The 18,536-nt window shown below is 37.4% G+C and overlaps 1 protein-coding gene across 3 annotated transcripts in view; it reads right to left on the bottom strand.

The window, feature by feature from the left end:
• The window catches only part of LOC111321671 (cartilage oligomeric matrix protein), a 41,742-nt gene extending 28,768 nt beyond the window's left edge, over positions 1-12,974 (bottom strand). Inside the window, exons 1-3 of one of the 3 annotated variants that reach the window (XM_088759071.1) lie at positions 12,957-12,974; positions 4,322-4,368; positions 1,477-1,575 (exon numbers count right to left, since the gene is read on the bottom strand). Coding sequence is in view for 1 of the 3 variants with exons in the window: in XM_088759067.1 (XP_088615193.1) it covers positions 1,477-1,575; positions 2,926-2,939 (113 nt within the window). In the remaining 2 variants the exon portion in view is untranslated. Of the gene's footprint in view, positions 1-1,476; positions 1,576-2,925; positions 2,943-4,321; positions 4,369-4,715; positions 4,735-12,956 lie in introns of those variants that run through there. The other 2 variants (XM_088759066.1, XM_088759067.1) reach the window with 2 other exon arrangements.
• Positions 12,975-18,536: the final 5,562 nt, after the last annotated feature.

The following is an 18,536-nucleotide window of genomic DNA, read 5'->3' as shown; positions in this document are numbered from 1 at the left end:
TACAGTTTACTAGCAATTTCTATAACCTCTCGACGTCCCAAAATATTTCAATTTCCGCCTTTGTTTACGTGACTGAGAATGGCCTTGAGATAAAAATAACTTTTTGAATTCCGATCACGAACTTAGGGTAGCAAAGCAGCTACATCGCTAAAATATTTCATTTTCTCTAGGATTTTGATGCAGTTATGAGGTAAATAAAAGGCTTGAAGAACTTCAGTTCTGCCAATGGCAAAGCTGCGTGTTCTGGTGAATGGCGAAGGGATTAGTAGCGCCCTACTAATCATGATAAACTTCGTGAAAAGTCATCCACTGGAAGTTGTAATGGTTACAGATTTTAGCTTACCTGAAAAAAGCTTAAACGGGAAGTTCTTGAAAACCAGATTAACATTTAAGTAAGGCGGAGTATTCTAAATCACTCTGATTTGCGACCCCAAGGCCGTTCTTAACTTATAAAGATATTAACGTTTCATTTTATGTATGCAGGGTTGCTAAACGTTGCGATATGAATTTAATTAATATTTTTCCCATCGTGCGTCATCATAAAGCTGTTTACGTGCCACACAAAATAATCTCATGCTATTTTTACTTTCACCTTATTGAAACACAGCGGGATCAAAAAGGAGTTATTGTTATCTGTATCAATGGCAGTATAGTTTTGTTGGTACGAGAGGTGAAGCGCATAACAAACTATCAACTTCAGGATCAACACTCTTTAGCTAGAATATTGAAGTCCGTTTGAAGGCAATGTTTATAACGATGTTGTTTACATCGTCATCTTCTGAGTAGGAGAAAATTTGGCCATTGCATACCAGTTGTAATATCTTTAACGCAGATACCTAAACGGCAAGGAAAAAAATATTTTTGGCATATCTGTGCCAGTCGAAACGCACCGTCATGTTAAACTTGAACTGTTCACCAGAAGTAACAAGTGCTAAACGCTAAATAACTTTAGACCTATTAAGAAATCAAACAAACCCTAATGGATTTTACCTCTCGTGCGGGATATAGCCGAACGGCGGACCAAATTATTAAAAAGACGGGAAGAGTCTCAGAAAATTTGTGTCAGCATTTTCGCTGAGCAAAGCTGAAAACAGATTTTCGTTTTACTCTTTTACCAACAAACACATGTAGAGCGCATCAGACATTTCTTCGACCGAGCTTAAAATAGAACCTTAGACAAACAAGTTTGTTTAAGATTCTATCATGATATCATTAAATCGATCAACACAGTTTCTTTTTCATCAAATTCCAGTAAGTCAGCTCGCTAAGAAAATAATGAAACCTCATGGAGAATTGAGGTGAGCATTGGTATGTAGTTTTTGTGTTAAAAACCAGTCGTCAGAACTTATATGGCACAGATAGGAGAGATTTACAACAAAAGAGTGCTTTGTGAGAGTCTCAAGGGCACTTTTCGTAAATGCAGAGGAACTAGAGAATCTTATCAAGAACGCTGTTGTTACAGCATGTAGAACTTACCGGATTTGGGCACCAGTTACTGACACGAACTGATACAATCCTCGCCAGCCAATAGGATAATCCTTGTTATTGATCGAACAGAGTGGCACTCCCTTTAAACTAGGTAAAAACGACAACAGAAATAACAGTAAGTGTAATTGCTTCTGCGTTGATCACTGAAATGAGCAGAGATTACAAGGTCCGGTGCGTAACTGATATGGGGGAAATCTGATAGGCTGCCCACGATTAGCTGTGTCTTGTCTTCCGTAACACAGCGTAGCACATACCTTTCCCTTCGCGTAATGAATCACTGTCAGATTAAAACCTTCGGCCACTACGACTGGAGATTTTGGGCGGGTTGAGGTATTTGCGTACAATATGCAAGCGCATGTATAAAACTCGTAAAACGGTATCGGCGCCTGGGAACAACGCTGATATCGAAAGCGTTCCGTAAGCGCGTAAATTAATCCAGCGACAACGAATTCATCTGTTAACCACGATGAATATTATTCGTTAACATACCGGATGCGATAACGACTCAAGATCAAAAGAAGCGTGAGGGAAAGGAACGTCAAAGTCGGAAGATTTCATGTTGAGATTTCAGATACCCCCGTTGAATTTCTACATGGAAATTTTACCAGATTTATCAGTGAGCGCACGTAAACATCATCCGGTGGTAACATACTTCCAATGTTTCTATAAAATGTCTACAGTCAGAGTATATTAACTCACCGGTAAGTTCTAACAAATCCTCCCTTAAGACTCTTCGAAGAAGGACATTAAAAATTTGCAAGAAATCGAGGGCAAATACGTTTCCGCTGGTGAATCCTTTGATACGGAAACTGCCATTCAAAGTTAACTACTTGAAAAATTTTTTCCTTATCAGATCAGCTCAAATGTTTAGGTTGTCACCAAACTCAATTTCACGGATTGGTTGAATTAGCGCGTGCTGAATTATCCATTTATCACGCAAATATCATTTCCCATTCCGAAATCAAATGAATAAGCCCGTCCTGAAGCAATATGCAGCAGTTTGAGGTTTTGCATGTTATTTCTGTATCCAGACCATTAAAAGCCAATATTTATGCATCTGAATAATTTTATGTTAAGTGTATTTTGGACTAGCTACGGAGTTTGACACTTTCGAAGCTGAACTCATCTTTCCTCAAAAAACGAGGTTAAAGCAAGAGTGAATTGAATTACAACATTTTGTAAAAGCAGAAATATATCCTTTTCTGCAGAAGATCTCAGTTTTAACTGTTTTGGTAGAAATCTATAACTCTGTAAAGTTTTATTGTTTAGGTCTCTTTTCCTTTACAAACTATTTTTCAATCATTTCATCACGGGGATCACCCTAACTAAACTTCGTTCAGCGATGATATTAATCCGAACCCTTATCTGTAGATTTCAATCCCTATTTTCATGACTGGGTGACTGAAAACGATGAAAACGATGTTTACATGTACATACCTCTCATAATTCATGATATTTTATTACGTTCAGCGTGGTCTCATTAGTCTACAAAGGTCAGGCGACCCGGCTTGGGTAGCCCCTGGTACATCAATCTCGGTGACTGTAAGGTTGGTCAAGGTAACAAAACAAACTACGTCAGAATGAGAAAACTTATAACACAGAATTTAATGTTGCAGAAATTATAGAATCTTTGACTCCGTCACCTGAAAATGTTTCAAAACTGAAAACTCTGAAATTTGGCTCTGAAAATGTTGGGTCCTTCGGTCAACAAAATTTTAAAAGAGCTCCGATAAACGTGGATATCCAATGCAGAATGAAAAATCGTGAAGCTGGTTTATGTTTCTATATTAAAATCAGTAAGGAAATCCGCGGCTCGTGTCGAAAATGTACCCGCATGCAAAGCCGATAACGCGCCATAGATATTGATAGCCTCCAACAGCTTACAGTAAAACGAACAATATACCTTGCAGCAAATATAGTATATCAAGTAAAATTGTTTTACTTTGAATATATCAACAAAGTTGAAATGGTAAATTGGCCACCGTTATGGTTATAAAAGCTGACGTTTCGAGCGTTAGCCCTTCGTCTGCGCGAATAGAGGAATTGTGGGTTGGAGCTACGTGATTGGTGGGAAATTGTTTTACGTTTACAGTCTCTACACATATTTTGGCACGTATGTAATGATATTGATATGAGTGAGAGACGGGGATAGTCAAGACTCTTTACGCTTAAGAAACCATCTTGAAAAAACTAACGAAGGTCCGAAGAATCATTCTGCGATAATAAAGAGTTTTGTTAAAGTTTGTGTACACGAGTTTCTCTGATGTCATAGCAACCTCTCACTTCAGTTTTCAACAATTCATCTCCCTCGAAGTGTTTGCATGTTCAGTTTTTGAGACGATCCTTTAGGGTTGAGAACCCATCCAGTTTCAATCAAGTGGATTATGGAAATAGCTAAAACACAAGTACCCGCTGACCAATGGCCGTCCTCAAACCAAGAATACTCTGATATTACAAGGATATTTGGACATTCTTGTGACTTAAGAGGTTTTCTAAATGAGATAGATAAACATTCTTGCATTCCGGTATAAAAAAGTTTCAAACGGACATTTCCACCGTCGGTGTCTCTAAATTGTCACTTTAAACTCAAAAAGAAAAAAAAACTTAAAGGGACTTTTTCTCTGACTAAATATAGACTAGTATAGATCGCAATAGATGTTTCATCTCTACATTCGCGACTTGTTCAATTATACCCGACACCTAATAAAGAACACTCCGAAATTTTCGCAAACAGTAACAGGCATCCACGATCTGCTATTGTTTAATTTAGTTCAGTTAGGAATGACAGTAAAATGACGAACCTTAGGTATATACCAAGACCATAAGCACTCACCAGTAGCAAGCTTTTTGGCCTGAAGAACGACTACCTCCTTGGCAAACCTGAAATCGAAAACTAGATGTCAAAAGTTACTCAATACTAACGCAGTTTTATTTCTCAGAAACTGCTCCTCGATAGAACAATTATTCTCTTTAACAATTGAAAACTGAGTTATTGGCCATTTGTTAAAGATAATTAAAAGGCCCAGTAGGTATTAATCAAGTAACTGTGGAGTCCATGGTAAATTTAGATCCAGAAGTTATGCTACTGGACGAATAGATAAAAACGTCTCAAACAGCAAAAAAAAAATTAATAATAAATAGAATTCGTTAATTTTTCATTTAAATCATCGATTCCAAAAGTTTACTCAAGAGAGAAAGAGAGAGAGCAGCTTCAAATTCATTCTTACCTTATTAACAAATTTTTTTGCGAATGAAATTCTTGTTTCGAGAAGAACTGAAAAAAGACAATGACGCCGGAGATATCTTGCTTGCACAAATAAGCCGCATGTTAGCACGAACTCGATCATTTATTCAGGTCTGATATCATATATCTACCGCTCGTGGGCAAGGCATGATATAGAGCGTTGATCTGTTTATGCCAGATATTTTTCGACCTGTTTGACCTTAACTGAGAGAAATGTAGGTAATTGCAAGGACAGTTTATCTTCTATTCGTATCATCGGTCTAGCCACAAGCTTTTCTATGCATTACTTCACATCTATTTGGTTAACTTTAAAATTATTAAGTTTGTATAGTTTTCTGGATTTTCAATTTGTCTATTTTTCTGAAGAAGAGATAGCGGTGGGGGGGGGGGGGTGGGGAGGGAGGGGCCGTGCATTTTTCCTTGAAAGTGTAACAGGTGCATCATGATTTTCCATACCCTCCCCTACTCAGTCTTTGTTAACTGTTGATCAAACTTAATCGATGTCATCTGGTTTAACGACTCATAAACTTGATAGCTCGTATTAGACTTCCATTAGCTTTATGAGGTAATCAAATTTAGGAGGAAACTAACGGGTGTCAAATGAAGGAGCAAAACAGGATGTCAATACTGTGTGTGTAGATGTCTGAAATGAAATACATGCATACGCATCTTCAAAGTCTAGACAACACCCCCGAACTCAATTTTTCATTATTCTACCACAACTAGCACATTGTCTAAATCGCAGAAGAGTTTTCTATCTCTCAGTTGTTGAGGAATCTATAGGACAATGAAATGAAAGCTTCCTCATGGAGGCAAGTATGTCTCGTTGCTCATCCACGCTTCAGAGAAATTTCTAACGCGCCAGTAAAAAGTATCGATTGAGTAAAAAGCTATTTTACTCAATCTATTGGTTGAAATTAGATCAGTACTGGCCACAAAAATCCATCAATTTGTGGGATAAATGGAAAAGTGTTTGATCTAGGACTTTTATAAACATCTCGAGTTTAATGGGTGCTTTGTGAAAGTTTTGGAACACAGCTTGGTTAGGAAACATATGCTTTGTTTTCCTAATCTAATTAAAAGTAACATAACAACCTAATGATCATCGATTGTCACGTTCAACCCGAATTAGCTGATGATAAATAAAATCTAAATCTAACAGCTTCAAGTATGCAGGAAAATCTTAGAACATCTTCAAAGGAACAGTTCTTCTTTATGAACGCGTGATAATGCTGGATAACAAAGTAAACACGACATTCATGCGTAATCATATCCAACAACTGCGCAGAGAAAAAATTAAGGATTATCATAATGCTGTACTTTACCAATATTTCGAACAGGAGATCCCTTTTTCCCAATCAAAATTAAGAAGTAGCACATGAAGATTCAGTCGAACAACAAAAAAATAAACATGGCTCGGAAATTTCAATCTAGAAAAGTTTCAAAGGTTTTTTAGACAGCAGAATCCAGAGGCTTAAAATTTTGAAAAGGCATCTAATGTAAATTTACTCGACAAATGTTTGCGAGAAAAGGGAAGAAAAGAGCCTTAAATGGCATTTGTTCCGAGAAAAAATTGACTTTACACAGGGGAAACTTCCACAATTCAAATAAGATTAATTTAAACCCACTGTGCAAATTGGAGCCAATCGGCATAATCAGTTAAATTCCACTTGTCTTAACTACAATTACAAGTTAGTTGAAATGAAGATTTACCAAAATAAAAACTGAGTGATGAAGGTCAAAGGAAGCAATTATTTACGCGGTTAATTAAAGTATCAAGCATGGTGTACAGATAAGAAACAAGTGGTACGAAATTCATACACGTCTGTGTTCTGGAAGGTCATAAGCACAAATCATATCATCAAATTCAATTTTTTTTTTTTTTTTCAGTGCGTTTGTGAGATAGTTCCACGTAGGTTTCCCTAAAGCTTCAATAGCCCACTCAATCAGAAGGATAAAGCAAAAATAGCATCGGTAATTATAGGTACCGTCAAAACTCTCGTAGATGGAACTAGAAAGTTATGAGCAACTGTTTTTAGACATTAACTCCCGGAGTGAACAATAAGTCATTTTCCCTTCCAAAATAACAAAGAATCTCAAAAATGTTAATGTGTGAACTTTTTTTTCCATTTGACTTTTCCTCTCTCCCGATAAGTATGCCAAAATACTTAAAACATTCTCATCCCACGCAGAACCCAGCCTCAAGCGACTTGGCAAACGAATGAAAAAGCCATCACTGCGGACGAAGGGCGCCCACAATCCGAACTAAAGGTTAAACTCCATTAGAGAGATTTAACATTGTTTTGGCAGGTTTGTTGAAACTTTGAGTAATCTAAGCGCACTCGGCCGGCAGATTAAAAGGCTTATTATAACAAGATTTACAAACAAATCTACCCCATGAGAAAACCTCATGATCAGTAAAATTCGACAAGTTTACTTTGATGTAATTGTGATTTGGGATATAGGAATTTCTTATAGCAAGCGTAACATTCAAAAGAATGGAAAATTGAAAAAAACAAAACAAAACAGAACAAAAACACATGAAGCCTTGAAATAGACTGCGTAAATGTCATTGATATACATGCATCGCATATTTTTGCTCACACAGGATTGGTTTATAGATGCGTCACATGACCGGACAAGTCCAAACTGAAGAAATATCCGACGATATTTATTTATTTCAAAGCCTTTTGAGACCAGTAAAGCGAAAGTATTCTTTGTTCGAAATTTTGTTTAAGAGGAAATATTTCTTTTGTTTCAAGTAAAAGGAAGACATTGCTTGTTGATTTGATAAAAGCTCCAACGAGCTGCACAAGAGAACGCCTAAAACCTCCATGCACGGTTTTACCGTACGCTGTTTGTGAACGCTTTCCAGCTTTATTTTTATCTCAATGAACTGATCATTTGTTTTTCCTTAAAATGGAAAGAATGAGCTTCACACGTCACAGAAACGTGAATCAAAATATAGTGGTGCAAATCTTTGAAGTTGTGGCTTTGGACTACAGCCTTTATCTTGTTACGAGTGTCGTGCCTGTTGGATCTCATTTCTTGAAAAAGCGTGGTCCACTTATAAAGGTTTGTCTCATTTCGCCTATTTATCTTACAGCCTTAACAGAGTTGATGATCAAGGAGGAATTTGGAGCGCAGCATTCGTTTACAGAAGCTAGCGTAGAAGACACTGCTACTGGTGCAACTGTTTAATGATCCTGAACGCTTTTTCTAATCTAACAACTTGGATGCGTTTTCAGCGGTAAAATTTGCGGTTTGCGATTGACCGACTAAAAATAAAATCAATTATTCCCTTGAGAAATCAAGGGAGGCTCATTCATTTCGTTTGCATAAATTGGCTTTTCACTGAAAATTATTCCAACAATGAGATCCTTTTCTGACTGAGAGAGAGACACTGAAGGGACCCGTGGCCATAAGCTGTAAAATATGTCTTCAATTAACACTTTTCCTGCATGTGCATAGTGAAAGGGTTATCTAAAACATTAGTTCTGATGACCATCGAAACAGCGTGCTAGTTTGCAAATTTTACTCTTTCTTAGCTTGCGGTTTCTGGTCTCAAATTTTGAACCGATTAGGCGTTGAGTAAGGATAACGAAGCGTTATCTTATTGCAATCTGTATGATATGTCTTTATCTTTACGAAATTCCAGGACTAAAGGTTATCCTCAAGAGAGTCTTATAATCTGTTATTCCTCGATGCTAGACATTCTTCAGACGCAAAAGACAAATGATGAAATTCCTAAAGCTTAATAGCACGAGAGATCATGTACCATAAGGACGCAACTTACTTGTATAACTGCGAGCTGAGAACCTGCCGGTCAAATTGCCATTTTCTCACTCTCTTCCTAATGTCCCACCCCCCCTCACTCCACCCTCCTCACTCCACTCCTCTTACCTTCCCTTCTATCTCCTCTCCTATTTTCTAACTTACTCTCTCCTCCCCTCTCTTCTTTCTTCTCCTACCCCTCTACTCTCCCTCTTTCTCTTCATTTTGTGTATTCCTACTCCGTATATCTCTCTTCTCCTTTCTCCCTCTCTAAAAATCTGAAGAACTGCCTCGTGCATAGAACTTCAACATGTAACATCAAGCGCCGAGTTAGATCTGGTTTCTATTCAGTTTTTTTTTTTTTTTTTATTTTTTTTTATCAAGTTTAATCAGTCCCTCCTCATCTCCGCTTCCTTTTCTTTTGATTGTACTTGTTTGATAGTGAAAACTAGGCCAGTTGACTTACTGAGTGCTCAGTATCGTTAGTAAAATTATGCTGAGCACACCACACGATCTTTTCAAAGTCCATTTGACTACTGAGCAGAAAATAAAATAATAATAATAATAATAATAATAACATACGTTAATTGAGGCTCCCCCTTAGGGGCTCCAGTCAGCCACAATGTTGACCAACTAAGAGCTTAAAAATCCCCACTGGCAGGAGGCAGACCAGTGAGCTATTTACAGAGCGCAGCCGAGGAGTTGAACTAGGGGCAACCGATAACAAATCCAGTGAGTGGCAGGGTGGAGGACTTGAACCCAGGCCACCGGTTTACACTAGAGTCCAGCACCCTAACCACACTTGCCTTCTCCTTGTCGGTCTATGTACCCAAAAAAAACAAAAACCTTTTAATACTAACCTTCCATTGTTTCGAATATTTCTATAGCAAAGCTTAAAGCTAGCTTGGACTCTGGGGTGTCTATCAAAACTCTTATTCCATCTCCCGCCCCCCATGATTAATTATCCCACAAAACAAATCCTCCACTACCCCCCCCCCCCTTACAACCCTGAAACAAACTCAATATCCTTCGTTGTTATGCTACTGTCTAAAGTGGAAGAGATCTAAAGGACTCATTAATCAGGCTCGTGTCAGAGTTTTACAAGATTAATTTCAACCAAGATAGTTATAGATTGTGAGCTCACGAATGATCACGTATTCATCGCGCAAACGTGAAAACATTTCACACCTATGATTTGAGCGGAAATACTCGCGTCTGGTTCAGAGTAGACGAAGTTCTTTGCTTTCTGCTATTTTTTTTCTCTTTTACAGATCGAAGGTTTTTTTTTTCTTTTTATCACTATAATCATTTAGGAGAGGGGTGGATGGTAAAAATCCACAGTCCAGAGTCTGTGATCCAAGGTCCAACATCCAATATAGCTTTTCCTTCCATTCTTTCCTTTACAAAGCTGTGCACGAATATTTGTTAATATTTGATAAATTAATGTGATAACAAGATTTGAATATCTGTAGGATACAGTGGACTTCTGCTTCAGAATTAATCTCTTCCTTAAGATAACGCTAAGGTTAAAGGTCCTCGAAAATATCTCAGTAATCTTTCCCTCATCATTGGTTTATCGCATTCCCAATGGAGCTCAGAAAATCCAAATATTCGGTACATGACTTCTTCATAAAAGAGGTAATTAAAAATTTTACTTCGATTTTCCAACAAATCACGCGATTGATTGCGATGTGATTGAAGATATTCTTAGTTCCGTTTTACACAATAAGTACCAAAACCTTCTACGTATCTCAGAAAAAACAATTTACAAAATAAGGTGGAAATAAGGCAAAATTCTAGGTCCAGAACATGTCGTAGAGCAATTGATTGAAATGGTTCAATTTAGGTCTAGGTATCTCTAATCTGATTATAAGTATCACCTTAAACTAATTTATTTCGCTTAATTGCGAAAGAATTAAAACATCGACAGCGGTTTAGCATGGTCTGCATTCTTATCAATAACGGCGAATTGGCCAATCAGATTGCGACATTACTGCCAATTGTGGTATAATAGTCTAGAGATACTACTTTCAGCGAATGGCCTGAGCTGAGTTTGCGAGTGTCAATTTTCGCAGAATTTGGAAAAATTAGTGCAAATTAGGCGAAGCCTCGCGATTTTCCATTGTTTTATGTTATTAAATTTTTTTTTAAACTCAAACAGCGTGTGCTAATAGTACATAATTCTGCCAAAGAATTTTAAATATACCTTGCTTACTTAAACTGAAAATAACAGCTGATTTTATGAGCAGAACGTCCCTCTGAGGTCCGACCCTTACAGCCTTCATTCTTATCAATTCGGCACAAGGATTGAACTCAGATTATTTAATGTAGCAGCTGTTTTGTTTTAAAAGGCGTTTCACACGCCCTTTTGTTCGCGCTTATCAAAGTAAGCGCGAAAATCACGAAAATTAGTTAGAACAAGGAAGCCTAAGGTACAAACTGGAGGCTTCCTTGTTCTAATTTGAAATTTGATCGCAAACCTCTTTTAAGAGTAATCACTAAGTTTTTGTAAACATGGCACAGCAAAATTTAAAATTATAATTTGCTGATTGGAAAATTTTAATCATTCACGATCATCGATGATCATTTGTTAAAACAATTAAATAAAGTACATTTTGTGGTAATAACTTTTGTATTGCCGCCCATAAAAGGAACTTTACCGAAAGAATACTCTGATTATTTTTTTTAACAACATGTTTAAATGAAGAAGCGAGCTTTGTTTACTCAGGGAACTACTTGAAACCATTTTAAATATGGCGTCAAAACAATTTTACCAGATTTAAAATAATTCAGTAAGTAAGAGACAAAAATTTAAACTTTAGGGAAAAACGTACATTAACCATCGCTAAACTTTTCAAATGAGTCGAAAAGGCGGTATTCATCATCAAAAATATACACTCATGCTTTAGAGATTAAGTGCCTCGACTCAGAGAGGACCTTGGCCAATGCCAAACAGATTTCTCACGCCAAGTTTGATAACACGTACACGCTATCGTTTCTTTTTTATTATTATTTTCTATTTTAGCTCATCAAGCTGGCGGTATTTTTGCTTCATTATTAGATATTAATTGATTTCCGTTTTAATCAAAGGCCGACCACTTGTTTTACATAACGGATTGTTTAAACAATAACGTCTTTTCGCTTCAGAACACGTCATGTAGAATCTAAAGAGTTGTTTACATTGAATTCACCTGTAGCATTATTTAGAATCGCCAGTTTGACGGCGTTTTGGGAGATAATTACAGAGTAACAATTGCAGTTCGAGGAAAAAGGTCGTGACAGAGAGGACTCAAAATAATTATACACCGTGATTCTATCACCTTTCCCCGTGTAATCAAAATTTAGAATTCTATAATTCAACTCAAAATCATCGGTTGGTGTTTTTGCGAGATTTATACCTACTGATGTTAAAATATTCGAGATCACTCTTGTCTTTTAGCACTGAACAAATTGCAGATCACATTCTTGGCGGAGTAATTAATCGTTCAAAACCCACAAACAAGGCGGTCCTCGAAGCTTCAAAGTAAACATTAACATTTGAGATAGATTCTATTTAACCATAAATTATCTCACATAGAGGCTGCAAACAAACACTGTAAAATGACCTATTATACTTTGTAGGTAAAAATTCCATTTAAAAAGAGAAACTCAAAATTTAAATATCATGCAAAACACAAATTTCAGCAGTAGAAAAAGACGTTTAGTATCAAGTAGCTAATTTTACTCGTTAATTTAAGTGAGCTTTTTTTGCGGTGACTAAACTAATTGGGAAAGAAGCGCAGTTTTCTAGTAAACTTTTGCATACTAACAGGTCAATTCAAAACAGCTTCTTATCAGCTCAACTCATTTTGTAATGAAATCTGCTTTAAAAAGTTTTCATTCAATTACGAAACCGAGGTAAGTTAAACAGCCATTCATCATACAGTAGAACCTCGCTAACTCCGAGTCGAGCTTGAAGAACTGCAGGATTCATCCCCTTTGACTCGAACTCGAAATAATTTCCTTCTAGGAGCATTTTTCGCTCATTGGATCAGCTCATTCGGATTCAACCGTTATCCCCAAATGTTTTTCGTTTCCTTTGGCAATTCGAGTTCCCGTGGCATGACCCTACTGACAAAAGAAATGTCCGCCGCAACATGCCTGTTTGGAAAAACTGTTGGCCTTGTTTATAAGAATTCCAAAAGTGCAATTCTTACAACAATTTTCATATGTTCGTAGCACTCGCTATCGCTAGTATTGGTGATCCATTAACAGCCTTAAGGCAAAACACACAGACAAGGTAAAGCAAGCTATAAAAGGGATTAGGTTATCAGTATCAACTAAGTTGAAATCATAAATTGGCCACAGTACAGAGTTAAAAAGCTGACGTTTCGAGCGTTAGCCCTTCGTCAGAGAAAGACTAATAGAAGGGATTAGTTTGTTAATTAAGAAACTAGTTGGCAACGCTTACCTTTGCGAGGCACGTGAACTGTGCGTTCCCTTTTGCAATCGTATCTAAAATGTAAATTTTAAGAACAAGGTTACCTTATGTAAGTGTATTGGGTCAATACCGCACATGCTCTGATAATGTACTTCGAGCAATCATTTACGCCAGCAACTTAATTTAGGAATGTCGGAGATTTTTGGTAAGGATAATTCTCAGGAAATTTGAATAACCTTAAGAAATTAAGTGTGTCGTAATTGCACGAGATATATCAGGATACTGAATACTGAACAAGGTCATCAAGGTATCCTCAAAGAATTTGAGTCCAACAATAATTTTATTTTCTAGTTTTGAGAACCAAAGGAGCAGTTATGACTAGGGGATACAGAAGATTAATGTGTATTGCTCATGAAGATCTTTGAAATATTAATTTGGCAGGAGATTTTTTACGATGCTCCAAACCATGGTAAAACAGTTAACTTTTATTGCATTAAAAAAGTCTGGTGTTCGCGTCTTTTGATTAAAAAGAGGGGGCGGAAATGTTTTTAGAAAATCTGCTCCCTCCGGCATCTCCTGTTAATCTCGTGTTAATGATAGATCCAAATGATTCAGAAATCTTTTACACAAGTTTTCTCAGCAATGTTCTCCCCTTTTTCCCTGAACATGTACCTCATTCGTGATCGCTTGTTGTCATGCGTAATTAACAACTTGTATTCATGCCAAATGCTCGGAATAATCCTGCAACCACTGAGGGCCTAACCCCTACGATTTAGTCAATATGTTTCCCAAATTTTGTGACCTTGACTCCCGCGTACACTCCTTATGACACCGTAGGGGTGCAAATATTGGCAGCTTTTCGCATGCCACGCATATCATTTTAAAAAGTTATTTTACTAAATCGTTCCTGGTAGAACAGGTTATTATTAAACCACAGTAAAAACCGAGGAAGTACTTTCGTTCCGGACGAAAGATCGTTGACTTTTTAATTTCTACCCAATTTGAAATATGGTCTTGTTACAAGCTCTTAAAAAACTCACGGAGGAACTTTAATTGATGATTACGGAGCATAACTTTCCTTTCTCCAAGCATAACCAAACATCATGCGTGAGTGTTGAAAACCGTCGACTGTTAGTGTTGAAACAACGTCAACCCTGAGTGTTGAAACAGCGTAGACAACGAGTGAAACCCGCATCAAGAGAAGTAATTGATGCAGCATAAAACTTACGTTTACTTGAATTCTTACATTGATTAATAATGTTTACCAAGATTTTAAATTCAGAAGCAAGTAAGCTCCGACATTTTGACTTTTGCTTCGTGACAAAAGCCTCTTTAAGAACACATGATTGATTTGTGTAGAGTCCGACATCGTTGAGCGACATACCGCAAATAGAACATCGCCGCCTTTAGAGGTTTCCAGGGAGAAATGTTTATTTCTGAATTAACTGGCTGTCCTTAGAAGACAAATTATGCTTTTGTCCCTATTGTATTCAAAGGCAGTGACTTAATCACGTCTGCGAAGATCTATCACGTTTTAATTTCCTAGCTAATTATTCATACAAAGTCGAAAAAGCGCATGCCTTTTTAGGTTCTCGACAAAAACAAGCTTAAAGGATAAAGCAAAAATCTTTTAAATGATTACGCTTCGGCACGCTTCGAGAGGATTGTTATTGAGACCTAACATGAATATAGCTGCGTTCAATCGCTCACCTCAGCAGTCGAATATTCGCTCATGTCAAGCTATTGAAAACTGGATTAAAACGGTTCCAACTTTTGTCAGTCAAAGAACACAAACATGAAAGCCTGTTCGGTAAGATAAACTGTTCAGGTTAGCAATTGTAAAGTTGCCCGATGACGTTCAAAGTCTACATTTGAAGAGGACATATTACGAATAAGTATTAGTCCCAGCAGGGGGAAAAACCCAGGAAGGGTTTGTAATGAAACGTCTGAGTGTGAACAGCAAATATTTCATTGTTTATTGGATCTCACAGAAGATATTTTGACTACGATAAAGACGAAGTGGGCTAGTTTCCGGAGACGCCTTTTATTCGGCCTTGCGTGGGTTACAACAAATATCATGTACATCGTAGTCCTGAATACCCTGAAATTATTTTTCAAGCTTCAGATTAAACTTTGTTGGTAGTAAAACCTTTAGACTTTTTCAGTCCTGCGGTTACTTAAGTTGTTTACTAGCCTGACCAAAGCTTTCCTGGTGATTTGAAATTATCAAAGGGTGTATTTCCAAAATTAAAATTAATTTCCTGTAAGCTGTACACCGACAAGTTCCCATACTCTTGGGGAGAGGCGAGGTGTCAATGTACGAGAATGTAACAGTTATTCTTAAAACTCTTTCCTGTAAGTTCTAAAGACTCGCGAAAGAATTCAATTAAGTTTTGAGACGGTGAATGACAACCAAACCAATGAAAACCACACTTTGTGAGCAACAAACTCGTGATAGCGGGCAGCGACAAGAGTGAACGTAGACCTTGAATTATAACTCAGAGAGTTTAAATAAATCGATGACGACGCACAATGTAAACTTGGTATCCATTACACATTGTGGTGAGTTTTTGAGAGGCTCTCATTTTAAGGAATAGCCACTTTGATAAAGTATTTTCAGTAGTTTATCTATACAAGCGGCGTGAAAAGCGTATCAGAACTATCTCTTGATCTTCAGGTATGATATTGAGAACACTTGATGGCTAGCGTTTTTCATGATTCCGTTCAGTATTAGAGGGGGGCAAATGCTTCATCTCCTCAGAAAAGACTTTTCATCATGTACGTGAATAACACTCAGACCATGACAGTTGGCGTTCGCTGAATTTAGCAACTATTTCTGGTTTAGCCAACAGCGCAGTTAAGTAAAGCAGAACTTTATGTAAAAGAGACCCATGAGTGTTTAAGGTAATCTTCGTTGAATTCCGCCGTTTTGTCATTTATCGTTAGCTTAATAAATTACTTCAAGAGGGAAAGACTACATAGCGTCTAACATAAGCCACAATATAAACGACACGCATCCAGTGCAACTAATTACCATCGACAATATATTTTAAACTCGACAGAATCAAAATGGAAAAGTCATGCTAAAACTCAAATAGAGTTTACCCTATTAGTGCGGTATTATTCGAGGCAATCTAAAGCATAACACAAAATCGTGCTTTTGTTTTTCTTTTGGAAGTGTGTCAGTCGGAGAGAACCGAACTTTCTCGCTGAAAACTTACCTTCGGCTGCACAAGTTGAGTTTAAAATTTTCGGACGTAACAATTCCTACTTACCTTGCGTTCTGAGTGCAGTGGCGATGAAACGTCTCAAGAGATTGTTGGTAACCCCTACGTGTTAAACATTCAAGAGCTGTTCTTCTACGCGTCAAAAAAGCTATATTTAACTAAGGAAAAGACGTTCTGCTCACCAATCTCCCCTTGAATCTACGACGAAAACGTTTACAGTTTATCCGGCGATCAACATTTATACTCGGCGATCAACTTTTGTTTACATTGATCAATGCCAGATATTGTCTAACCACAGCGTGCGATGTTGATATATATATCTTAATATTCCTTAATTAATCTTGAAAACTTGCACCTCGCTATTATATTGAATCTAGAACTATTTTACGTTAAATTTAATAACAGAGATAAGATCGCTCATTATCCGAAACAGCAAGATACGCACTCCTAAAACAATTGAAATATTTATCAAAACAGAAAATGTTTTAAGTCAGGTGTAAATTGATTCCGGTTGGAGTACTGATTCCTGCAGTTTTCTGTTGAGTAATGGCAACGCCGAAGGTAAATATGTTCTTGTACCTTGGTAGCTGTTCTTCGACTCCTATTTGATGTGAAAACACTCTTGGAATTCAAGCAAAGGTAGCAATATAGCAAAACCATTGTGGTTGATTGCATCATGGAGCCTTGACAAAAGATAGATCTATCTTTTGACTTCAGCCCACCTCAGAAAACTGGTTATCACTTTACATCAAATTATCAGCGGAGCACGCTGTGTTTCTTTTTCTCCAGCTTTCAGATGAATTTAAAGAATCCGATGGTGGCAATGCTCTCCGACGTATGTTACAAGCGACTGACAATAGCTGAATAATGATTTGAAAAGTCTTTAAGAGCTAATTAGGTAAACAAAATTAGGTCTGTTAGATTAACAATGAAAGAACCAATAGGCAGCTTTCAACTTAAAAGCCATCCACCTAAACCGGAAACCAACAGAACAGAATACGCCTTCGGTCGTGTCAATTTCTGTTTTCGCTTGTTTCATTAGATATAGGCACAAAATGTTGTCATAGCAAAATGCCATTTCAAAAATGAAAAATGAAAAGAAAAGAGAGCCAAAAGGAACTAAATTTTAAGCAAATCTACATTTTCGTAGCCTGCGTCGCAGACAGTCTAAACCGCTGGTATAGACTATACCGGGACTATACCGGACTATACCGGGGATTGTGTGACACGTCCGGCTGCAACGCAGGCTACATTTAATTTCGGAGTCAGTTTAGGTAGACTAGGCACCGTACTTAAGTGAAAAATTAAATGAAAGGATATATGACCCTACACTATTTTACTTCAAATTAATTCATGAAAAAGCATATGTTTTTATAACCGCTACGATCCCAGGAAGAATATAGGTTTGCTGATTAGGTCTATTTCGGTTTGTTAACGTATTTGCCTATGATCGGCAAAAGTGGGAAAGTAGAGGATTCACTGTTAGTAATAGTTGACTTCGTGGAGTGGTAAGGTCGCAACTTACATCTGGATGAGAGGAACGAGAGTTTTTAAGAGTTCGATCGTTTTTTCAGCTATTTTTCAGCAACCCTGTTCATCAAGGTGTGCTACCACACATTTTCCTCCCCATTTTTTATGTCCAGATTTTCGTAGAATTACATGGTCCCACCAGGCTACACTAATTGAAAAAGTTGACTTTTTGATTTGCCACTGAACTGTCATCACTCTGCTTATCGAGACCTCGTTGGAGCTGCGAACTGGTTGCTATAAACCTTTTGCGAAAAATGTCGCTAGAATCCTCCCCACTGACCCTAATCAAAAACTGGTTTCTGAAGGTCTTCAATCAGTCGAAAAAACACCTATAAATTAACGAGACCCTGTTCTCTACTATCTGAAAGACGGCCTAAAGCGAGGACTCGTCATAGAGGAGCTCTGAGAGCAGATTGTTCCTCCTATTGAACTGAGCTGCCTCCTGAAACAATCCGATGATTTGAAAGAGACTATTAAAAAATGACTGTGTGGAATTTCAAAAAACCCGCCCTTATGATTTTGCGATGAAATCAAGGTTGTTTCCGCCCCAACCTTGGTTTCAAGGTATTTGCCTTAAGAATCAAGGTTATTTCAAAACGCGTCAGAACTGGTTGTCATCATAAGATTGCCTTGAAATCATGGGTGTTCTCAAGTGGTTGTTTTCAAGATTTGCCTTGAAATCATGCGGATTTCAAAAATTCTAGCCATCTGAGTTTGCCTTGAAATCAAGGTTATTCAAAATGCGCCAGAACCCGTTTTTCTATACTACTTCACGCTTGTTTGATTAGATGTACGGTTCTGTTTATTTGTCTCTCTAGATAACGCGCACGGCACGCGTAACAATATTTCAATA

Source organism: Stylophora pistillata, chromosome 4 (assembly GCF_964205215.1).
Source record: "Stylophora pistillata chromosome 4, jaStyPist1.2, whole genome shotgun sequence".
Classification (NCBI taxonomy): Eukaryota; Metazoa; Cnidaria; class Anthozoa; order Scleractinia; family Pocilloporidae; genus Stylophora; species Stylophora pistillata.
The sequence above is the reverse complement of the archived record's forward strand: the minus strand, read 5'-3'. Positions and strand labels throughout refer to the sequence as shown.